The 25,941-nt window shown below is 36.4% G+C and overlaps 1 protein-coding gene and 1 long non-coding RNA gene across 5 annotated transcripts in view; one reads left to right on the top strand and one right to left on the bottom strand.

Moving 5' to 3' along the window:
- Positions 1-25,941, top strand: part of LOC117332480 (peroxisome proliferator-activated receptor delta-like) — a 134,346-nt gene that overhangs the window by 58,283 nt on the left and 50,122 nt on the right. The window contains exon 1 of one of the 4 annotated variants that reach the window (XM_033891425.1): positions 19-107. The exons of the other annotated variants lie outside the window; for them this stretch is intronic. Within the exon in view, the coding sequence (XP_033747316.1) occupies positions 80-107 (28 nt within the window). The 5' untranslated portion in view covers positions 19-79. Of the gene's footprint in view, positions 1-18; positions 108-25,941 lie in introns of those variants that run through there. 4 annotated transcript variants of the gene reach the window in all.
- LOC117332597 lies at positions 4,711-5,581 on the bottom strand. The gene is made up of 2 exons (XR_004533760.1): positions 5,206-5,581; positions 4,711-4,841 (listed from the first exon to the last, which is right to left on the bottom strand). It is a non-coding gene; the product is annotated as an uncharacterized LOC117332597 (long non-coding RNA).

The raw sequence follows: 25,941 nt of genomic DNA, 5'->3' as shown, positions 1-25,941 counted from the left end.
ACATATGAATTTTTGTCTCTGTGTATATAGTACTGTACCACACTACCAGCCCTCAATAGACACTTCATCACTTTTAGCCATGTCTAGTCAAGAGCCATCATCTTCAGGTACATAGGAATTATTTCTCAGTGTGTATTACTACACTACCATCCCCTTCAAAAGCACTGCAAGTCTTTTTTTGTCTTGACTAGTTGATAGCCCACGTCAGGTAGCCCCCATATGTATGTGAACATCACCCACATGTTTGTTCTAAGCACATGTGACCTTTGAAATACCACTCAGGTAAATGAATATGTAGGTGTATGCATTGGATTTCGGTTTATTTTAATCCGACAGGTGTTGCAAGGTTGTAAAAATCCACTAGCCCTACATCTGGGGCCACCAAATTTGGGCTAGTGAAAATTACAGTCATTTTAGCTTTGGGTTATTGTTTTACCCAGAATGCTTCAGCAGATAGAGAAACACTTAACTTTAATTGTATACATTGGATTGACCAAAACACACTTTAAAATAAATTCTTGGCCAGACAGATCATTCAAGACCTCCTGATATCACCATGATTATCATAGCTTTTCACATGTATGCTTAAATTTCAAGTACGCCATATTCGCAACATATATTACTTTTATACAAACCACCAAATAAGCAGTCTTTGTTGCCAAATCAATATGTTTTAATCGACATAAGAATGCTGGTTTAGAATTGTAGTCAATCTAACAAACAAACAAGAAAATGTCTAAGATGATGAAATTTGGCTTATCATACTCGTCAATGCATTGTTGCTATTTATGTACATTTCTTTGCTACATGGGTCGACTTGAGAGAAGCATTGGGTCATGGTTATTTCCATTAAAGGGCTTCACTCACCTGATAATAAATGATAATGTTTCCCCAAGATGTAAAGAGAGTTATGGCCCTTATTATGAAACATGTCCTTCAGGTTGGTAGTATGACAGTGGACATATGCTTAGCTGGCCATGGAACATGAATTGCTTAAACAATACCCAGTATGCTTGTTTACTGTGCCTTTTCCATTCCACTCTACAACATCTACAGTACAAGTATTAAAATTTATAAACATTATGTCTTTAAGTATAAAATTTCAGTGTTACCTTTTGCCTACTGTTATACCTTGCCTTTCAGTATAAACGTAACCTGTTAATGGTTTATTAGAATTTTACCCTTGTCAGTGTTTTTCCTTTCATGGAAAAGAATTTGTACTTTTACTCCAAAAAAAAAAAAAATGTTCATGGGGGGATGGAGATAAAGCTGTAGACTTTTTACACATTTTTGTAATTTTTTTGTGTGTGTTTTTTTCCAACTTATCCTCACCTTTATTACTCTCCATATCTGTGTTAAGATATTTATTTAGGTATTGGTGTGTAGCCTGGCCTGTTTGATTTGAGGTTAGTTCCGTGGTCCACTGATTTGATAGCCATTATTTTTCCAGTGCTGTCGGACATCTGAGCTATCCATGTTTAAAAAGTTGCCTTTTATCCATGAATACCTGTACAGAATTTCTCCCTTAATCACAGAACATGGGTATACTTAAGGTTTAGCTAGCGTCATTGTAGGAAACTTAATTATTGTGTGTTTGGGTGCATATGTACTGCTTTCCACACACTATTGTAGAATTGATTCAGATTAAAGTGGTGAGTTGATGTCTGAGCACTGTGTAGTTCACCAAAAGTACATTCACATCATTAGCCTATATTGTCCAGGAAATGGTTTTTTCTCCCATATTTTCTTTATAAAAAAATGAAAGAGAAAAAACCTGACATGCATGTATCCGGTGTTTATTAACCAAATACACATGTTCCAGTAGTGATTTCGGAAAGATTTATACTTAAAACAAAGTTCTCAGATAGTTCAAAATTTAGACGATAAGTTGAAAGGATTAGGACCTGAATTTGGTAAGAACAGTACATTTACATGGAAAATTTTGCTGATATTTGATAGATGATAAAGACAGACAGTAACTTGTAAAGATGAGAGTACCTGTTGGTATATGATCTAGAAACACAAGGCTAGTCCTTACAATCAGTCTACAGTAATGATGGAAACCAATATATTTGATGCCCTCATAATTTCCGGATGATCCTACACCATTAACAAAATGAATCTTAAGTATGAGAGGAAGATATGTGGTTTCAAGATAAATTGTTTCTCTTTAGATGTAAAAAACGTGTGGAATTTTAAAACAATTTTAGCACACTTTGGCCAGACTTGAGCCTGAAGGAATGGTGTCAGTTATCTTTATTGTTGTTCTTTTTATGGAGGCGTTTACGCCTGCCATATTACAATCACCTACGAGTTGTGACGTCACAATCTCTCACTTTCATTTTCGTTATATTTCCTTTCACAGTTCATTTTGTAGTTTCTTTCGGTTCATATATGATGTAGTTGAACTATATATACATTTATGAAAACTATCAAGACTACAAATAAAGTGCTATTACATGAAAAAAGGTATATTCAGTATAAATTTCTCTTCGGCGGAAGCCCGGAATTTGAGACCTCTGGTGGTAATTTCTGTAACTAGGGGCCAAGTATGAGGCACGTCATTGTAGTCCGTCATTCAAAGTAGATGTGCACAGAAATGTATTAACTATGCTGATAATGTTTTGAACATTTCAGGAACTATTTTGAATAAACAATAAGAATAATGTCTTGTAAATATCTACACCTGCATCGATTTTTGCAAATCTATATTGAAAATACTATTTGAAGGGAGATAACTGCGATATTCTGACGTTACCTTACAGAGGCCTAGGACACTTGTTTAACTTCTAGAAATAAAGATGGCATAACAACCAAGCGCAAACAAATTCCTGATTTTCATAATACCCTCCAGGTTTTGGCTAACAACATTTCTTTTTTTTACAACTTGGTAGTTTGTTCACGAGATTTTATGAGATTTAGTCCGATATTTAGGGATCACGTGTTCCGTCTGTTTACGTGAGCGAGCACTCTGTCAAAATGGAGGCACGTGGACACGGGCTTCACACGAAGCATCAAAATGATGTTTGTCGCTAGAAATTAATATCTATCAACATGAATTAAAGGCAAGTTGCTTACAAAGTTTAAATCTGTTTGTTGACCCACTGAAATAAGTGTTTGTTTATTTAGGACGAAACTGTTTACGATAGATCTAAGTTGTTCAAGCCTGGCCAGACCACAAAATCACAATATCTACTGCGATTATAGTCCGAATTTTCTGACGATCTTGCTATATACTATATGCAGACTTTAATCAGCTTTAAGGCGATATCAACCCCAGAACCCTTCGGATTACTGCGATAACTGATCGAAGTCCCTGTGTTTCAAATCCATGAATCGGTAGACCTACGTGATGGCGTGATGGAATTCGATCGTTTATTTTTTAAAACTAAGAAAACTGGCACATATCTGTCGTGGTGGTCATTTGTGCTGTACCTTCCCCGACAGAGACAATATACAGAATCTGGATTTCGGTGATAAGGTTTACTGCAGTAGCTACTCGCACTCGTAATATATATGAAAATGCTAAATTATTATTAAACCAGCTTGTCTTATTTATATATTATTCAGCTCACGATTCAACCTTTTCAAATGTTTTCATGTAATATATATATACATTTGTATGCACCAAGCTGTGAAATGTTTGTATTACATAGAATATTTAAACAATACAAAGTAATTGTAGATTAACAAAATGTATAACAATTGCATTTTAACCTATTAGTACAACTTTTTGTTGTTTTCATGTAATATAACTTTTTGTTGTTTTCATGTAAAATGATAAATACATGTATATCTATTGGCAATCGATATCAAATCCATATAATATAAGACTTTCTCAAATATCAGTATTCCTCATAACTTTCAAAATAAATCTATATTTGCTTTTGAAATTTAATTAAAAATGTTTGATTTTCATGTCGCGAACATATCCCTTAAAATTATCATCAATCTCCTCATTGGTCTCCAGAAAGTGTGAAAATAAATGAAACTTTTTTGTCAATAATTCTATTTATTATGAATTCATGTATAACCATTTAGGTTTTTTCCAATGTTGACCTTTAAAACTATATATATATACAAGCAACAATCTGTGGGATGTCAAATATGGAAGGCTATAGCTGTTTCAGGATAAATTGCCAAAAATGCTTATAAGTACTGTTTCTTATCACTGCATGATCACATATATTGGCTTTTCGACTATTATGTGTTATTGCTACTTTTTTTGGCTTAAGTGATAATGTATTTCTTTGTACTTATGTGCAACAGACATCGCGAGAGTTTAATTCTCGTACATATAATATTGACTCCTACAAAAAGAAGTTGAGTGATCATGAGTGGTTTACCTACGAGAGGCATTTTATCAAATCTCATATTGACCATACTGATTGCTCATGATCATATTTCATCCGGCCTAGTAAACTCTAGAAAAAACATCTTAATTTAGAAAGTAGCTAACTCATTTAATGTATGTGTAAAAATTAAGTATATATATATATCGTACAAAACATTTATCCAAAGCATTTATCCAATGACGCCTCGGTTTTTCTTTGATCTTTTGTTGGCGATATATTGCATACTATGTGATATTTCAAATATCACATATGTGATATCTGAAATATCACATGGCATTTCTGATTGGTCCATGCCTCAGTCTTGAGGCGGGGCCAATTTCAAATGTAGGCGTGACAAATGAACAAAGACAGGAAATGCATTTCAAACAAAATTTAATGAAATACGAGTGCCGTTTAGAAATTTTCCGTCTTCTTTCTTCACCTTGTATGCACGTACAGCCCTGCTGCGATGTACCGTTCTGTCCATAATGAGTTGTTCATCAAAACCTGACCAAACAGAATATAAAACCCTGTTAATATTTTATTAAGTAAAATCTATTTTAACAGGTCAGTAAAAAAAAGCATACATTACATGATTACATATAAAATTTCAGTCATTTAAAAAAAATGGTTATACAGATTACGCTAAATGTAACAATATACTTTCGTTGCACAAAAATCCTATCATAAACAAAATAGTGATGAAAATGATAACAAGACGAGTGGATAAAAATACCGATTAACCGATTCATTGATTTCTTTATGAACAATTTCACGGATTTTGAAAGGATTTTGTGACATTGTGAACGTCGAAATTTACGAAAAATATTTCATTTCACAATTTGTTCAAACGATATGATTTTACACTTACCTGCTTGGTAAAGGGAAGTAGCGCAGGTCCTCTTTCCGGAATGGTTTATGTAATTTCCCTCGAATCCTGCAGCCTTTCACATGTTTTTCACATTACCATTCAGTTCATTTACAATTGGCTGAGTTAATTCCTTGGTATCAACTATTCCAATGTCAGTAGCTACCGTGTCACTATCTTCAAGTTCATACTCATACTTATCTACGGCCTGTGATAATGTTATATCGTCGAGGTCAGTGAACACATCGACATCAGTGATCAGTACCTGATCCGTCATGGTTGACAGTCTCACTAGAAATGAATGGGCTACTGTGACAGAAAACAAAACGTGTCAGAAATTGGCGGGAAACATATCACAGTGACAGGTTCTGATCAATTTTATAGCTCCACCCCTAGGCACGTGGGTGACAAAACCTCGACTGTCATTGGATAAAACAGATACAAAATGGGTACTCGTGACGTATCGCATATATCACACTCGTGCTACGCACTCGTGTGATATATCCGATACATCACTCGTACCCATTATGTATCTATTACATATCGTACAAAACATCAAACTTCTAATATGGTAGATATGAAACATACATTTAGGCTGACTGCCTGATAATATAATACAATTTGTACAGAGTTTACAATCCTTTGACATTCAGCTCATAATATACACCATTATAATTTGATCTGTCGTCATGCGTCGGTCTTCTTCTTAAGACCAAAAAGATATCGCAGAATGGTGTACAAAAGGTTCTTAAGCTGTTTTATCAAAATTGTTAATTTCATGGCCCCCTATGTGTCGCATTTTCCCTGGGGAGAGGATACATTTTACTATAGTTTATATAGGAAACTCATCACACATATTTTAGCATAATTTGTTTCATTTTCATTGGAAATTGGTTAGCACGTGGTTAGGGCAAACTTTTCTCAATGACATATTGTCAGAGAATGTCAAGGCCAACGACTTGTTATGGGTTCGAATGTCAAAAATAAAAATCTCAAATTGATTATTCTTTTCATTTCATATGAAAGAACATAGTCCACTGAAACAGAATGTGCATATTTTATTGTCATCAGATAAAAATAAGGCAGAAAGATATGGCACTTGGAAAAGAATCATAAAGCTATTTTCTCCAGCCAAAATTAAAAAATATTCCAAAATTGCAGAATAAAGGTTTCTGCTCTTTTATCTATATACACATGAAGGCTTGATGTTTGGCGCATCGATAACGTATGGCTGGCTACAAATGTTATACTTATATTTGACCTTGACCTTCATTCAAGGTCACGGGGGTCAAATGATGAAAAAAAAATCAAAAGTTCTTTCAAAATTATTAATTTGGGTCACATTTTAAAGAATCAGCCCTTTTAAAGGTGTGTGCAATGTATCAAGGTCAAATAATCAAAATGACGCAGATATGGCACTTTTAAAAAGAAATTCCTACCAAAATGAAAAAATGACCCAAAACTGCACATACACATGAAGGCTGGATACTTGGCAAACAGATACATGTAACATGTGTGACTGGCTACAAATATTGAGTTTATCTCTCTGACCTTGACCTTCATTCACATTTTAAAGAACCGGCTCTTATGAAGGTGTGTGCGAAGTTTCAAGGGCAAATTATTAAAAATGATGCAGACATGCCCTTTAAAGAATGTTTTCTTGCCAAAATTAAAAATTATCCATAACTTGCAATTCAATTGTTGGCTCAAAAGGGGTGTCCAGCAAGATTATGGAGTTGGGATCTGAATGGTTTTACAGATAAAACAAGAGTATCGCTCACCTGGTTTTATGAGATATGAAACAAGAATGATGCTTAAGTTTATTTGTCGCTGGTATTTCTATGTCAATATATCATAAGCATTTTATATGGGTACATGTACATTGGTTTATTGTTATTCTAAAAATGTCAATTTAGCGAAATTGACCTATTTTGGTCCCATCCTTCAGCCCCCGGGAGGTTAACCCCAACATTCGTACAATTTTGAATACCCACCCCATAACCATGCTACCATACAAATGTAGGTTTTATACCAAATTGTGCAATTAATCCATGAAATGAAATTGACTTTGGGTACAACCCCATAGGGATTGCTACCACACCAATGTGAGTTATATCCATAACTTAGTTTCAGAGAAACCAATTGACCCCTTTCAGAGAAACCAATTGACCCCTTTTGACCCTGCCCCCCAGGGGTCAACCCCACCATTTTTACAATTTTGAATCCCTACCCAAAATGATGCTACCAGTCAAGTATGAGCTATATCGATTGCTTAGTTTCAGAGAAGAAGTTATTTATGTCAATTAAGCCAAATTGACCAAGAGATGAACACAATCCTGATGTAAAAATAGGCCCAGGGTTCTTTCCCCACCCCAAGGGACTTATACAATCATATTGAATTGATATCAAATATGAAGTTTTCTTCAATAGTTTGCATGTAAAACGCTGTATATTTATATACAGTACCTATAGCTACTAGGCTATTATCTACATCTTGGTGGTAAATTAAAAAGCAACAAATTACAAATCACAGTTTATTGTTAATATTGACATTGGATCTATTAAAATAGATGGAATTGATATCTAATTTTAAAATAATTGTCCTTAACAAATGAGGTCTTTGTTGAAAAAAAAAGTGTAATAACTTTTAAAAGCCGTCAATCTAATTTTGATATTATTCTAAGATCAAAATAGAAAGGAATAAACAATTTTGTTTACAAGATATTGAAAGACATTGCACACTTTCAACAAAAAAAGTAGCAGACACTCCCTGTATTTTCAATACATATCGTGTATTGTTATAACTTATCGAAATGACCTAACCCTAACCCTAACCCTATAACTTATCGAAATGCATATCATATTGTTTCGACATTTCTAATACCCAGGCCTATAAAATATAAGTTTGTTTTAAACACATAAATGCAAATTTTGAACTACTTAAGTATAAAAAATGGTTTAAAGTATGAATGTTAATGACATGTACCTAAGTAGAAGTTGATTTGAAAAAATTTAAAATGTTTGACTTCTTAAGTAAAGGTTTGATTGAAATAAGAAATGTTTAACTACTTTTAGAAGTAGGTTTGAAACTTTAAGATGGTTAAAACCATTATGTATATCGGAACAGTCTAAACCATTACATTCATCAGGACTGTGAAAACCATTATGTCCGGTTGGTTTGACACACTTAAGTGGAAATGTTTAGTCATGTTGATATCAGTTTAATTTGTATTCTTGCTTTATTTCAAATATCTCCTTGTACATCTGACTAACGCCTCCTACAGTACTTTCAGTACTTTGATTAGATAATGAAAAATGAAATCTTTATATGATTTGAAAGTAGAGTTGGAATAATATTTATTTCACTAATAAAGGTACTGGTACTATCTACCGGTAGTTCTGAGTGGAGGTTGTATTCAAATACACAATATACCATATTGAAAATGGGCAAAAGTGGGGGGTGTCTTATCCCCGGATGCAAGAGGGAAATTTTTCGACCACCATTTTGAATTATGATATGGAAGAGGTAACCCGATCTACATTAATGATCTATGATTAAATATTGAAAAAAAATTAATGAAATACATTGTTTATTCCATTGGGATCTTGTCTACGAATATGAAGATGACAAAGAAGACTAATAGTAATATATGAACCATTTTCTTACCACACATGTAGATATAGGTGCTAAGAACTAAGTAATATTTCGTAGAATATGTACATCTATCTACTGGCACGACTAAGAACACAGTAGACTTCACTAGTCACTTCATGGAATTTCTGATTAAGTCCGTGTTTTGTATTGGCTATATGTTGCTCAAGCTGTTTGAAATTATGCTACTTTGTCACATCTTGATATTAGTTGCATTAGACATGCATCGTGAATCGCTAGTTGGATATCGAGTAACAAACACCAAGCGTGGCTGCTATGTTTACGTACACAATGCGGCACGGACAACAAATTTGTTTCTGAATTGAGAAAGTATGGATGATTAATGCTGAATGTCTACTATGTTGCAAACAAATAGCTTCTGAATTAAATCTTGTTTGAATTACTTCGGCGTGTTTGTGTATTTGAGATGGATAAAGAGTAATACACTTGGAAAATCAAATAGGAATTACTGTGTCAATCCGTTGTCCGTGGTGTATGTTTTTTTTTTTTTACAGAAATTGATCGTTTTCAAAACATATTTTTGTTTTATTTCATTATTATTTTTTCCATTGTGGATTAGACATTGAAAAGTTTGGGATGGGCATATCTCTGAGCATTGGCTTACACCCGGTAAAATACAGTTAGGTATTCATTTAACTCCAAAGCAGTGGATCTATACTGAAAAGGATTGATTGGGGTTCATTTCAGGTCTGAAGATCAAAGATCAAGGTCACTGATACTATAAATAGAAGATTAGTTTCTGTTTTACCCCTGAGTTTCCAAGGACCAGTAACACAGAATCTTCATACACTACTTCCTTAAGGAATATTTTTGCTCTGGATAGAATTTCATGTCCGAAAGTCAAAGGTTAAGGTATCTGTTTCCATAAATAGGCTGTTGGTTTTGCACATTATATGTATGACTAAAGTTAGTAAATAAAGCTAAACTAGAAAATGGTTGGTTTTGATTCCTTATGAAGTTCAAAAGTCAAGGTCCATTTGTCTGCATGACCCAAATATTTTCTGTTTTCTATTTAGTAAGAAAGCTGCCTTGTAAAATATCATCATGACTGGTGTAACAGCTTTGTATAGCAGTGTAGGGATTAGCTGGCCATTAGATGACCAGACAACACGACAATAAGATACCATCACAAACTGTAATCTCCACAATACATTCTCCATACAATAAAATAAACAAACTTCCTACAGACGGTTACTCATTACGTCTCTTACGGTTTCTCAGCTGAAATCGTATCTGTACGTTTTCAAGGAAATATTTAGATATTCAATGTTTAGGAGGGTCTATAATTTCAAATCCATGAAATGCTATGTTTAAGGGATATATGTAAATAATGTAATCACCATCTGGAGCGCTTTCAACATCTTTAAAAATCCCGCCTCCTTTACCAAGACTGTTATTCTGCTTCCGAAAGTCATATCTGAAGGTATTACTCAAAACCACAATAAGACCCCATCCTCCATCTTGTCAACACCCTTAGAAATGACAATAATATATTACCATGTATATCCAGCATTAGGCCTGCTCATACGTATAGTACATTGTCTCGTAATAAGCCCACCCTGTTACCGGAGTCTAGAGGATTTTGTTACAGGAAAGATATATGGCAATACTGTCTCAATTTCATACACCAGCAAACCCACCCTCCACCCTCTTTTTTCCCCTCACCCTATCCTTAAAAGCCAAAGTCACCTTACCATCAAAGTAGGATAACTTGACCCCCTCCCCTTTAAGCCCCCAACCCCCACTAACCAATCCTCTACGCCCAAAGTGACAATAATTTAACCCTAACTGTAAGGCCACCACATAGATTGACAATACCATATATATACAGATGTAGTAACAATCATATAAAAAAGACATCTGATGTTGTGGTTTAATCAATCACCAGGGCTACAGGGATATTGTGTCTAGACAGAAGAAAAACCTCCATATTCCTTCTCAAGTCTGATTAGTCAAAACAGCATTGTAAATATCAGTTTTCTGATCATAAGCTATAGACTATACAGTTTGTGTCAAAGTCTCACAAATGTATGTGTGTTTGAATATAATTTGATAAAAAATCTGATAAAAGTTTTTTTTTACCTGCTATATCTGTTGAATATGTCTGTTTAAGTAATTTCTATAATGGTATAGTTACAACCTTATTTGATGAAAGGGCGTATGTGTGAAGTAGATCAATAGTTTGAAAGCAGACCAGCTCCAACACAAAATCAGAATCATTTTCTGCATGAAATTATCTTATAATTAAATGTTTATTCATATAATTGATTGACATTGTGTTTATGTTAAATGACTTTGTAGGATCATTTCTGTTTTGATTGACTTGATTCAGACAGGTATACAGAGAAACACATACCAGCTGTGTAGTTGACTTGAAATCCAATATTTATGCTCCTGCCAATGAGAAAAAATGATGTACTGTTATCTGTTTATAGGTCGCATGAACTTGAGGAAAGTGATTAAGGTGTCTCGGTGTACTCTTAAAGTACAGGTGACACCGTGGTATATCTCACTTGGCTAAATTACACTGTAATGTTGTATGTTAGCTGGAAAAAATCGGGTAAATAATCTCTTTAACCCACGCTAGGCATGCATATTGGTGCTTTTTATCTCCAGTGAGAAAAAAAATTAAATGATGAAAAACCAGATTTCATCTAACAGTGATGATAGTCTAGAGACGGAACTTAAATATGCATCAATCAACTGTAATTGTATTCCTTTTATAGTTCTCTCATAATCATGACATTGGGCATTGACTTGTGTTTTTGTTGAAGGAGGTGGGTCGGTGATTAGCCAATCAGATTGTAGATATGTAGTAGATATATATAATGTGTAGCAAATTGCTGTCCTGCACATTTTTTATATGAACACTTGCAAAGAAATATATATGGAAGTAATCGTCATGTAACTTGACCAAAAAAAAACAACAAAAAATGATCCCATACTAACTTATGTAATTATGGCAGTATACCTGTTGGGGTGCCTGCCTGCAGAAACATAAATTGTTGGAGAGAAATATACTTGATGTGAATGCTCCGTCGTTTTTATTTAGTGGCCAAAACCTATTGCTGGTAGTGCAGTTATTGCAGAATAGTTTTATAGATGTTTTTTGTGGGTGATCATTAACATGTGTTTTGCCTGTTTTAGTCTATTGAGTGTGACTAGAGAATTATGTAGACAAAATAGGTATATAATCTGATAACAAGTTTGATCTGGGTATAAAGTAATACTGCATAATCCTCTCATGTTCAATACTAGGGCTGAGAGCATGCATCCTTTCCTTTTCCATTATAAAGCTGATAATATGGATTTCTTCTCAAGCATTGGTAGCCATGTCTGCGGCAATAATAGTTGCAGTATAGAGTAACAGTTACCTAAACAAAATGTTACTGGAGTTAGTTTAATCTTCCACAATAGTATTTTTTGGGGGCGCACCATTTTGGAATCTTCCTGATAGTACTTACATAGATTTATGTGTAGCGTTTGATGTTATATATATAAAGAGAGCACTCTTTTGGCATCATTGACAGTGACATCTGCAAATGGTTCGGTGTGATAACACATGAAAGAATGTGGAGAATTTTAATGAAACTTTGTATCTTCATTTAATTTTCAGCTGAATTTCTATTTTGAGCCAGGTATGAAATTCAATATGGCCACCATTGGCCTTTCACTATGGAAGTGTCTGTATACAATTTACCATTGAATCTGAAATTAATGCTTAGATTTTAAGAAAATTTCACAAATGCATGTAAAGGGTCAATTATGACATCAAATTTGAATTTAAATAGGGGCCATTTTGTATTTTGGCACCCAGGGTGATTTGTGCCTTGATTTGTTACTAGTACCTCTCAGGAAATAATCTAGTGATGTTGAGGTAGCTGTAGCTTCAGAATACATATTTGTGTCCTACCCATTACATTTAGATCTAAAATTCAAGAAAATCCCAATGTCCATCTTTGTTCATTTGACTTGATGTTGTTCAGGTAAGAATTATTGAATGGTTAACATACTTAACTTGATACACTATAATTTTAGAGGAAAATTTAATTCACTCAATACTTTCTTACTTCAATTTCTTGTTTTACACATCTGATGTAATTTGACAGTTTAATTTGTGAACGTCTAATTATTATAATTCAATGTTATGGTGATGTACATGACCTTTGACCCATTCAAATGAAATAATCAGTGCTAAAAGGTAAGTTGATATGGTAATTACCACTAAACTGTGTCATCAAGTTTGTTTTAATTAGTTTTTATAACAGATTGAGTATGTCACATTTTACAGAAGGAAGTAAAAAATCAGACAGAGATCATGACCTTTGTCTCTGCATGTACTTGTCAAGATCTTTCTTTGTACTCTGTTGTATCAGATGTGGGCTTTTTGGATTTTTTTTTTTTTATGAATCAACTGTCTGAGCATTTTAATGCCAAAGGTTAAAGGTCACCATTCTGTTTAAAAAAAACTGCTCCTGCCCCCAATTCATCAGTATTCCTTAACTTAAGGAAAATTGTAAACTTAATTTTTTCTATAGGAAAGCAGAACAGAATTTAATAAAAGTCCCTTAACTAAGATTTTTTTGCTTATATCCAATAATACATACTGGTAATACATAAGGAATTTCCTAAAGTTAAAGAATGTTGATAAAATCAGGGCCTAGAATCTGATTTTATATCATATCTACAAAAAAATAAAACATCATTAAAGGACCATGTCAGGGAAAAATGAATTTATTGATTTATGGGTAAGTTTGGGTCGAGATGATTCATCTGTTTTATGTTATATATATATATATATACATGTATATATGAAATAAATTGCATTCCAAAGGGGCAGCAGTGGCTGAATGGTTAAGGTGTCCCAACACTTTATCACTAGCCCTCCATATCTGGGTATAATTGTGAGTTTGAAATCCATGTGAGGTAGTTGCCCGGTACTGACTGTATGCCAGGTTGTTAATAGGGCACATTAAACAAAATAAACCAACCTACCTACTGATATCTGCCCATATCTGATGAACTATACCTACTAAGAATCAAACTTATCCGCATCTTGACTTTATTGTCTGTGGGAGACCATTAAGGAGAAAGCCTACTCGAAATTAGTATCATTCATGTTAATTACGATGTGTGGCAATATTACAGATAAAAGTTATTTACAGAAAGAACAACTGTTTAAATAAAGGTTGATAAAAACAACAAAATACCAACATGATAATGAAACCAAAATTCTAACTAAAAATCTATAAGATTAGGGCGAAATACCGAGTAAGAACAAAAATAAAGATTGGCATGGAGACCCTTGAAAAAGTTCTGATAAATGTCTTGTGCTTCATTAACATCACTCGCCATACAAATCTAGGTCAAATCCTGGTTAAGTAATATTCTCAAAATGAGAACTAAGGTGATGACTAAGGAACCATTAGGCATTTCAACAAACATCGTACACATCTGACTTCATAACACATAAGGAAAAGGAATATGGGGTTATGATGCTGAACATCAACCTGTATTTCTAAAAACCTAGTGCTGTTTAATTTTCCATCGTTAGTCAATATCTGTCATGGAAATTATGATAATGGTAACAAGCACCATAGATAGGGGAAGCAGGGATATTACTATCTAGAAATGGGAAAAAATAACAATTGGGAAGTATAAAATATAAATCATCATGCATCATATAGCTTAATTGTAAGTCCTTGATTTCAGTTCTACAGAGTATATCTTACAGACATGGTCAATAAAGTTATTGTTATTTAGTCGATATACTTTTAAGAAAAATTGAAAAACAAGAAAAATTGAAAAACTCTGTTACCTGTTCTGATAAAAGTTTAGAATGGCAATAAAGAATTAATGTCACGTACCCCCAGACCTACATTTGATATTGTGTTAAACACTGATTGACCAGCCACATGATATCTTCTAAATATAGAACATTTTGTGTGAAATGTCAAGGTCATTGATGGAGGTTGCAAGGATCTGTTGTTTGATCTGTTGTTTAATTAATGTTCTGTAGAGCAGTTCACACATTAAAATTGGGACCTCATACATACAACTGACAGAAGCTGTGTAGGTGTTCATATGTAGGTAGTCTGCAGATAATTCAAAGAATGTTTTTTCCCTAAAATGCAGACATTTGAATAAAAATAAACAGACCGGTAGATCTACAGTGTTTACTTACGTCAGCTCACAATGCTGTTATTAATGTTGGATCTATAGTGTGTGAATCACAGCTCCTATTTCCCTAATTCATGAACGGTAATAGTGCACATGACATGTGAGGAATTATTGTATGGTATGCCTGAGGCATTCATGGGTATGCATTTGTAGGGAACATCAGTGGAGTTCAGTATGCCTTCAACATTACTAGTTATGACCTGATGAGGAAAGTCAAAGGCTAAAGCTGCAAAACTACATGTACTCTTGCATGGTAGATTTTGTTGTAGAAAGCAGAGCTTGTACTACTACAAGGCTGGTAGCAACTGCTACAAACATGTTTTTTACTTGAAATTTACACTTAGTTATTTGATCATAAAAACTTCCATATGCATTCTTAGGATTATAGTTGAGTTGATGCGATTAAACTGTTGTAAACTAATGACGTCGCGTCCTTTATGATAAAACATTATACTTTTTTTATTGAGAAACAGTTACAAACTAATCCGAGGAAAAAGTATAGCTCTTGATGGCTAATCATGCAGTCGAAATTAAATGAGGCATGCAGAATTTACAAAAGTGCATCATTGTACAGTTGTGTAGGATAATTGACTACACTAGGATCATTGCTGCGTGGCTGGCTTGGTAACGGTTCCACATCATTTCCATATATGACATTGATCCGTGGTGGTAAACATTTTGTAGGTAGACATATTCTCATCAGTATGACAGTGAGTATTTCAGTGTGTTTGGTGGTTGGGAAGTCCAGCCGATAGAGGTGACGTGATGTAATAATGAGGCCCCACTCTCTTAGTAAACTCTGATGTAATTGATGTCTAGGAAGTATTCAAGCAAGTCTTATATTGTTGGCCGGTAGCCGTCTGCTTCTCCTCCATCTTCAGTATTGTCATCTTTACCGAGAAAACTGAAGAAATATCTATTGATGAAAATGGCATTCCAAAAAATTCTTAATTGTTAAAAGATAATCTAAATATGCTTTAGATTATGGGGTCACCTTCAAGAATAGATATTTCAGTGCTTTTCTCATAAGTCTTTGAAAGAAAAAAATAATTGGCTTATAGCAGACGTAAATAGGATGTAAAGTTAACAATGCATTGAGAACCTGTTTTCCTGTTGTGTCTGGGAGTTAGATAAAGGTCCAACATATATACATACAAATGTTTAGGATCCCTGGCCATTTGTGGCATTTCCGATTATCAGGCTAACTTGGCTGATGAATGGAAAGGTTAAGAAGTCTATATATATATATATATGTGGGATGATGGGAGTTTTTAGGGCGCCATATTGATCGGTTTCTGGTTCCATTGATTGACTGACCCTGATAGACTAAAACTGAACTGTCAGCATGTATATTTGATATGACAAATACTTAGTTTGATGATTTGTCTGGGCGGGACGCCTAACTAACCCATATGTTATTATTATGTAACACTTGATATTCAGTAGTACAGATCCATAGATCAGACAATGTCAGACCTATCAACATAAGCCACATGTAGCTTCTTACTTGAATTATGCCTACATACATCTATCAATTTCAGGTTTTTCTTTATAAAGCCAAAATCCATGATCTAATACCTCAATATATCTACTACAAAGACATTAAATTATCCCTATAATTGTTGAAATGCTAATGACAACTTTTAAAATCTTTTTGTTCAGTCATTTCAGTTATAAATTGAATCTGACTGCAAAAACACATTAAAAATATTTATTAAAATTTGCATTAGTCTGCCATGATCCTAGCTGTGTCAGTGTGAGGAGATGTGACTGTCCTGTGTCTGTGGTGGTCCTAACGGTGTCAGTTTGAGGAGATGTGACTGTCCTGTGTCTGTGGTGGTCCTAGCTTTGTCAGTTTGAGGAGATGTGACAGTCATGTGTCTGTGTTGTCTTCCTAGCTGTGTCAGTTAGAGATATGACAGTCCTGTGTCTGTGGTGGTCCTAGCTGTGTCAGTGTGAGGAGATGTGACAGTCCTGTGTCTGTGGTGGTCCTAGCTCTGTCAGTGTGAGGAGATGTGACTGTCCTGTGTCTGTGGTGGTCCTAACGGTGTCAGTTTGAGGAGATGTGACTGTCCTGTGTCTGTGGTTGTCCTAACGGTGTCAGTTTGAGGAGATATGACTGTCCTGTGTCTGTGGTGGTCCTAACGGTGTCAGTTTGAGGAGATGTGACTGTCCTGTGTCTGTGGTGGTCCTAGCTTTGTCAGTTTGAGGAGATGTGACAGTCATGTGTCTGTGTTGTCTTCCTAGCTGTGTCAGTTAGAGATATGACAGTCCTGTGTCTGTGGTGGTCCTAGCTGTGTCAGTTTGAGGAGATGTGACTGTCCTGTGTCTGTGGTGGTCCTCACTGTGTCAGTTTGAGGAGATGTGACTGTCCTGTGTCTGTGTTGTGGTCCTAGCTTTGTCAGTTTGAGGAGATGTGACTGTCCTGTGTCTGTGTTGTGGTCCTAACTGTGTCAGTTTGAGGAGATGTGACGGTCCTGTGTCTGTGGTGGTCCTAGCTCTGTCAGTTTGAGGAGATATGACCGTCCTGTGTCTGTGGTGGTCCTAACTGTGTCAGTTTGAGGAGATGTGACTGTCCTGTGTCTGTGGTGGTCCTAACGGTGTCAGTTTGAGGAGATATGACTGTCCTGTGTCTGTGGTGGTCCTAACGGTGTCAGTTTGAGGAGATGTGACTGTCCTGTGTCTGTGGTGGTCCTAGCTTTGTCAGTTTGAGGAGATGTGACAGTCATGTGTCTGTGTTGTCTTCCTAGCTGTGTCAGTTAGAGATATGACAGTCCTGTGTCTGTGGTGGTCCTAACTGTGTCAGTTTGAGGAGATCTGTCTGTCCTGTGTCTGTGGTGGTCCTAACTGTGTCAGTTTGAGGAGATCTGTCTGTCCTGTGTCTGTGTTGTGGTCCTAACTGTGTCAGTTTGAGGAGATGTGACTGTCCTGTGTCTGTGTTGTGGTCCTAACTGTGTCAGTTTGAGGAGATGTGACTGTCCTGTGTCTGTGGTGGTCCTCACTGTGTCAGTTTGAGGAGATGTGACTGTCCTGTGTCTGTGTTGTGGTCCTAGCTTTGTCAGTTTGAGGAGATGTGACTGTCCTGTGTCTGTGTTGTGGTCCTAACTGTGTCAGTTTGAGGAGATGTGACGGTCCTGTGTCTGTGGTGGTCCTAGCTGTGTCAGTGTGAGGAGATGTGACGGTCCTGTGTCTGTGGTGGTCCTAGCTGTGTCAGTGTGAGGAGATATGACCGTCCTGTGTCTGTGGTGGTCCTAGCTCTGTCAGTGTGAGGAGATGTGACGGTCCTGTGTCTGTGGTGGTCCTAGCTCTGTCAGTTTGAGGAGATATGACTGTCCTGTGTCTGTGGTGGTCCTAGCTCTGTCAGTTTGAGGAGATATGACCGTCCTGTGTCTGTGGTGGTCCTCACTGTGTCAGTTTGAGGAGATGTGACTGTCCTGTGTCTGTGTTGTGGTCCTAGCTTTGTCAGTTTGAGGAGATGTGACTGTCCTGTGTCTGTGTTGTGGTCCTAACTGTGTCAGTTTGAGGAGATGTGATGGTCCTGTGTCTGTGGTGGTCCTAGCTCTGTCAGTTTGAGGAGATATGACCGTCCTGTGTCTGTGGTGGTCCTAGCTGTGTCAGTTTGAGGAGATGTGACAGTCCTGTGTCTGTGGTGGTCCTAGCTTTGTCAGTTAGAGATATGACAGTCCTGTGTCTGTGGTGGTCCTAACTGTGTCAGTTTGAGGAGATGTGACCGTCCTGTGTCTGTGGTGGTCCTAACTGTGTCAGTTTGAGGAGATGTGACCGTCCTGTGTCTGTGGTGGTCCTAACTGTGTCAGTGTGAGGAGATGTGACTGTCCTGTGTCTGTGGTGGTCCTCACTGTGTCAGTTTGAGGAGATATGACCGTCCTGTGTCTGTGGTGGTCCTAACTGTGTCAGTTTGAGGAGATGTGACTGTCCTGTGTCTGTGGTGGTCCTAGCTGTGTCAGTGTGAGGAGATGTGACAGTCATGTGTCTGTGGTGGTCCTAACGGTGTCAGTTTGAGGAGATGTGACAGTCCTGAGTCTGTGGTGGTCCTAACTGTGTCAGTTTGAGGAGATGTGACAGTCCTGTGTCTGTGGTGGTCCTAACGGTGTCAGTTTGAGGAGATGTGACAGTCCTGTGTCTGTGGTGGTCCTAGCTCTGTCAGTTTGAGGAGATGTGACAGTCCTGTGTCTGTGTTGTGGTCCTAGCTGTGTCAGTTTGAGGAGATCTGTCTGTCCTGTGTCTGTGTTGTGGTCCTAGCTGTGTCAGTTTGAGGAGATCTGTCTGTCCTGTGTCTGTGTTGTGGTCCTAGCTGTGTCAGTTTGAGGAGATGTGACAGTCCTGAGTCTGTGGTGGTCCTAGCTGTGTCAGTTTGAGGAGATGTGACAGTCCTGTGTCTGTGGTGGTCCTAGCTGTGTCAGTTTGAGGAGATCTGTCTGTCCTGTGTCTGTGTTGTGGTCCTAGCTGTGTCAGTTTGAGGAGATGTGACAGTCCTGTGTCTGTGTTGTGGTCCTAACTGTGTCAGTTTGAGGAGATGTGACGGTCCTGTGTCTGTGGTGGTCCTCACTGTGTCAGTTTGAGGAGATGTGACTGTCCTGTGTCTGTGTTGTGGTCCTAGCTTTGTCAGTTTGAGGAGATGTGACTGTCCTGTGTCTGTGTTGTGGTCCTAACTGTGTCAGTTTGAGGAGATGTGACGGTCCTGTGTCTGTGGTGGTCCTAGCTCTGTCAGTTTGAGGAGATATGACCGTCCTGTGTCTGTGGTGGTCCTAACTGTGTCAGTTTGAGGAGATGTGACTGTCCTGTGTCTGTGGTGGTCCTAACGGTGTCAGTTTGAGGAGATGTGACAGTCCTGAGTCTGTGGTGGTCCTAACTGTGTCAGTTTGAGGAGATGTGACTGTCCTGTGTCTGTGTTGTGGTCCTAGCTTTGTCAGTTTGAGGAGATGTGACAGTCCTGTGTCTGTGTTGTGGTCCTAGCTGTGTCAGTTTGAGGAGATCTGTCTGTCCTGTGTCTGTGTTGTGGTCCTAGCTGTGTCAGTTTGAGGAGATCTGTCTGTCCTGTGTCTGTGTTGTGGTCCTAGCTTTGTCAGATTGAGGAGATGTGTCTGTCCTGTGTCTGTAGTTGTCCTAACTTTGTCAGTTTGAGGAGATATTACTGTCCTGTGTCTGTCGTAGTCCTAGCTTTCTCAGGCGAGATGTCACTATATTTTTTGTATAGGTGTGACTTATACTACATCTGATAATAAGCTACATCAGGGGAGTCCGGTTTCCCAATATTATGTAATAAATTGAGATATTCATAGATCTGATATCTCCAGGCAGCCTGTCTGAGAATGCAATTGGCATTATCATGTCAATACTAATATATTGTAATTAGAAACTCTCAGAGGGCTCATATAGGTAGTCAGTTGCTTCATCTAGTAATAAAGCTTCCAACAAATGTGGAAATAAGTCACATTTTGGTAGACCAGAATAAACCGGATGAAAACGTCTTCTTCAGAAACAATGCACTGTGGAAAGATGACAAAGTGGTGTCTTTCATTTCATGACATTATCATAAAACACCTGATCTAAGAGGACATGTGACGCCAGTCTATCATAGGATTACTTCCCAAAGTACCAGTGTACATTAAACTGCTAGGAATGTCAGAACATGCAGTAAAAGGCACTAAACTAATTTACATAAACTGCATAATTAATGTTGTTTTGTGTAATGAATTAAATTACATTGAATGAATTACATTGAATAATTAGTTAGATGTGGCATATTCTACTGGTTTCAATATTATTTTGGGAGTGCAACGTGTCAATATTACAGGTAGTCAGTTCATAGCTACAGTGGAACACACAGATAGTTAACAATGATTACAGACAATAGTAATTAGATAGGTGAATAACATGGTATTGACAATCAAACATGCTATTAAGAATGAATGATGTACCATTCTGACTGAGCATTACTCTAAGGAGGTGGTGTCATTCCTGTTTTGGGGTAGCCAGCTGCCACCACAGACACAAGACAGGCATGTGGGGTATGTATTGTTAATGTTACACCAGACACGAATGGGATTCCCACAAGTAAATGCATGCAAGTCACAGACATTTAGAGCCCGATTAGCATCTTTTTGTACTCAGTGACTTTTGAGGACTTGACAGAATGTGCTAGGAGAATGCACTGCATCACTCCTGGTCTCTGTTTCTCGGAACCCAAGTCCACCAGATTCACATATATATACGGTACTACCTAGAAACCACTACGCTAAAACCACATGGACCCGACCCCTAGGGCACATTATCCTTTCTCGACCTCGACCCCTGGGGTACATCATCCTTTCTCAACCTCGACCCCTGGGGTATACCCTCATCATTCACATCAGCTGACACCTGCCAGAACTTAGAAAGGAAGTAGTATAGTAGTGGTTCATAGATTTGAGGGATGATAGAACATATATAATGGTTATCGTGGACAATACAGAGACTATAGCAACTAAGTCATGTCAGCTTAACTTGATATTGACCTCAAATGGCGAGATATTTTCTAAACAGACTCCGATATTTCATTACTTTTAATGAGATATAAAACATTTCAAAATTAATTCTAACTGGTGCAAGAGTGGAGTAAGAATATGTCGTTGAGGTCAAGGTCATCAAAATTACCTGTAGACAACTAGGTTAAAGTTTTTATAAAACAGTATCATGTCAGTACTAATGAGAATGCAACTTAGATGTGTGTTTCCACAGACTTTTCCTTTGCCTCTACATTTGCGGACCTGGTGACCTTGACCTTCTCCTTTGACCTTCTTTAAAAAACCTTTAACCATGACCAAAATATGTTAACTGTTTGAGATTGGGCATTTATATTTGGGATGTGTTCCTTGTGACAAGGGCTTTTCATTATTACTATGTTTATGTTTTCTGACCTTCTGACCTTGATAATGACCCTTGACCTACTTTAAAAAAACTAATATTCAAAATTCATCCCTTCAGTGAGCTATGTTGTCTTTTGACAACTCTTGTTGTAAGCTGAAATGTTCAAAGTAGTTTTTGAGATATATAAAACTATAACTTACCGTATATCGGTTTTTTTTAGCGAGTGTCTAATTTTCGCTATTTTCGCGACGAGACTCGGTCGCGAATTATAAGATATCGCTAAAATTGATCACATTTGACAGTAAGAGTTAGCTCCCTTGTAGGGGTGTTTTCATGAACCGATCACCAGTTTACACATGCCGTATACAGGTGTGCTTAATTGGCCGTGACTCGACTGAACTGTATTATTCAATAAAAATGTACTCACAGTTGACCATATGTTTTGTCCTTTGTTTAGATCTATTTGAAATCATAACGAGAGTCGCATTGCCAAGTGAAACATGGCCATGCTACGATTTGTAATTGTTACACGGAAGGACAACGAAAATCCGGCCAGGGACAGACCTGAGTTTGCTGAAGCAAACAAACGTGTAGATAAATTATTATTACTGTACTTCTTCGTTTTTGTTGTATATGAAACATATGTACGCTAAAATTTGAATTACACGTTGTGAAAACGCTAAAAATGAAATACGCTAAAAATTAAACTTTTCATTTTGTACAGAAAACGCGAAATTTGGCATACGCTAAAAAAAACCTGATATACGGTATGTTATAATCATACAATAATTTTTATCTTTACTTTGTAACCCCATTACACCCTTGATTTTAAAGACTATGACAGATATAAGATCACTCCTGGTTGGCAACATTGGACAAGTTAACTGATAGTACCTGGGATGTACTGATGTTGGGAACACCTTGGATAACTGTTTATGTCAGCATTTTCTGAGATGTATTGCTCAGAGGCGGTATGGAATTATGTTCATAATAGACCTTGGCTTTAGAGAAGGGAGTGTTTGTTAAGGGTGTGTGTCTTTGATAGATCCAGACAACATAATAAGACTGACACCTGTCTATAGTGAAGTGATGAGATAACAAGGAAGCTGTGATTTAGGTGGGGAGAATTGCTTCAGATTTTTATTCATCAGAATATCATCAATTTTAAAAATATTTTGATTGTGAGATACATGCATTAGAGAATTAATGTGTTTGTGGTCTGTGGTAATAATTTTTCACCATCAGTATTACTGACAGCTGTTTCTCCTTGCTAGACACCAGTTTGGTAGGTTGTACATCTTTTCTTGGAACAGCTTGTGTCATGTGATGATGGTTAATATGGTGACATGTTGTAATTTTGTCAACAACAACAAAAAAAAAAAAAAATCACATGAATATTTACCTAAAATCATGTGATCACTTGATGATATGTCTTTTATTTGTATTGTAAATCACTCTGATCAACCGGATAAACTTGACAAATTACCAACAATAGATAACTGGATAGAAATTACATGTACCTCAGGTAAGAATTGATTACTGCCATAATATACTAACAATGAATTAGATAGAAAATAAAATTAACTGCACATGGACAGTTAACTGAATAAAAATTAACAACACATGGACTGTTAACTGGATAAAAATTAACAACACATGGACTGTTATTTGGATGAAAATTAACCAAAAATGGACAGTTAATTGTAAAAAAAAATTGACCACACATGGACAGTTAACTGGAAAAAAATGACCACACATGGACAGTTAATTGAAAAAATTGACCACACATGGACAGTTAATTGAAAAAATTGACCACACATGGACAGTTAATTGAAAAAATTGACCACACATGGACAGTTACTGAAAAAAATTGACCACATATGGACAGTTAATTGAAAAGAATTGACCACACATGGACAGTTAATTGAAAAAATTGACCACACATGGACAGTTACTGAAAAAAATTGACCACATATGGACAGTTAATTGGAAAGAATCGATCACACATGGACAGTTAACTGGGAAAAAAATACCACACATGGACAGTTAACTGGAAAAAATTGACCACTCATGGACAGTTAACTGGGAAAAAATTGACCACACATGGACAGTTAATTGAAAAAAAATGACCACACATGGACAGTTAATTGAAAAAATTGACCACTCATGGACAGTTAACTGGAAAAAAATGACCACACATGGACAGTTAATTGAAAAAAAATGACCAAACATGGACAGTTAAATGAATAAAAATTAACAACACATGGACAGTTAACTGAATAAAAATTAATAACACGAGGACAGTTAACTGAATAAAAATTAATAACACATCAAGAGTTCAGTGGAAAAAATTAACCACAAGAGCAGTCAGAGAGACAAATACTTCATGCAATACAACAGAAAAATATCTGACAATGTGGTTGTGTTCAAGTCTCAACTAAGATATTTATTGTATGACAGGGATTGGTCTTACCTTTCACTATCAACTAAATCTAGAATTGTTTGTGATCCTGGCCACCTCTCTAGAGAACGACATTGATAGACAATTAACACTGGTGTAATGCCAGTGAACGCTGGATGGTAAATATTGTCACTTTGGGAATCACTTTAATTTCAAAGCCACTTGCTGCAGGGCATCATCATTTACTTATTCAGGTTTAAGTACTCTATATAGCCCATGTTTAAGTATCAATTCAGAACTTTATCTGATGGTACTTCATCCACCCCTCTTATCTTGCGACTGAGCATGTGTAAGATCTTGTAGAATCGATGATACTGTCGCAGTCTTAAAACTTCATGATATTGTTTAAAGTACTGACACCTAATACCAGTCGTGGCAAAAAATTGTCTTCATCATGAAAATTAAACAAATAATGAAAAAAAAACCCCAAGTAATCTAGATATTATCCTGTTGTACGTACTATCCAACATTTAAATGAAATAAAAGAGTTGTTCCATTAGTGGTCGAAACGTTTTGTATTTCCATTGGTATAGCCGTCCATCTATCCATATAACATCAAGCTCAGAAATTACCCTTAACTCCACTTCGTTCCTACAGTAAGCTTGAATTGTCATAACATCATTAGTCTCATCACAGTGTGTATTTATGTCAGGGACCGCCTCACCACAGGTTGTACTCTAGGCCATCAAGCCATGAGATTTTTTTTCTTCTTGTGTTCTTTTAAATAAACAAGCTCCATGTAATATTTACATAAATCCAACTGTTGTTACGGTCTCCTGAATGTTCAGAACATGACCACTCCAAAAATCTCGCAGGATAAATGTTGTAGATGGAACTACATTTTGTTTTTGTTGTTGTTATGATGGTTGCCGACACCGTGCCAAGAACTGTCTGACACTTTCCTCCGAAAACGACTGTTCTCTCTCTGTTGTCACTCTCAGGTAAAAACATGAAAAAAATGGGGTTTTTTTATCATTGTGTGCTTTAACAGATCAAATAAAAAATGATCATAATGTAAATATAAGAAATTTTTTCAACATTCATGAGGTCATAACAAAATTTACTTTCTGAACATATTCGATTTGTAATTCATGGTAAATATGTCCAGAAAGCCAATATCGTTATGACCTCATGAATGTTGAAAAAATAAATTTCATTCCTTAAAATTATGTGATGTTTTTGCCACTGTATATTTCTTTCATCAGATGTTGGGCTATTCAAATTGCCCTATATCCATGGTCTGTGGTCCATCTCTATACAATCCATGCCATCACCATTTTTTTAAGAAGAACTGCATAGATATTTTTTCAAATTTCACATGTAGATTCCCTTTGGTCCCTTGTTGTGCCTATTCAATTTGGAGTCAGATTGAGAAAACAAAATGGCCAACAGGCCACCATCTATGATTTTGGCAAGTTTCTTTTTGCTATATCTTTAAAAGTACCGGAGAAAAATTTCACAAAATTTACATTAAGGTTCCATAAGTCCTTAGTTCAATTAAGTTTTGAGTCAGTTTAGTAAAAACAAAATGGCAGACACACAGCCATCTTTGATTTTT

The sequence above is a fragment of the Pecten maximus genome, chromosome 1, assembly GCF_902652985.1.
Source record: "Pecten maximus chromosome 1, xPecMax1.1, whole genome shotgun sequence".
Taxonomy (NCBI): Eukaryota; Metazoa; Mollusca; class Bivalvia; order Pectinida; family Pectinidae; genus Pecten; species Pecten maximus.
The sequence above is the reverse complement of the archived record's forward strand: the minus strand, read 5'-3'. Positions and strand labels throughout refer to the sequence as shown.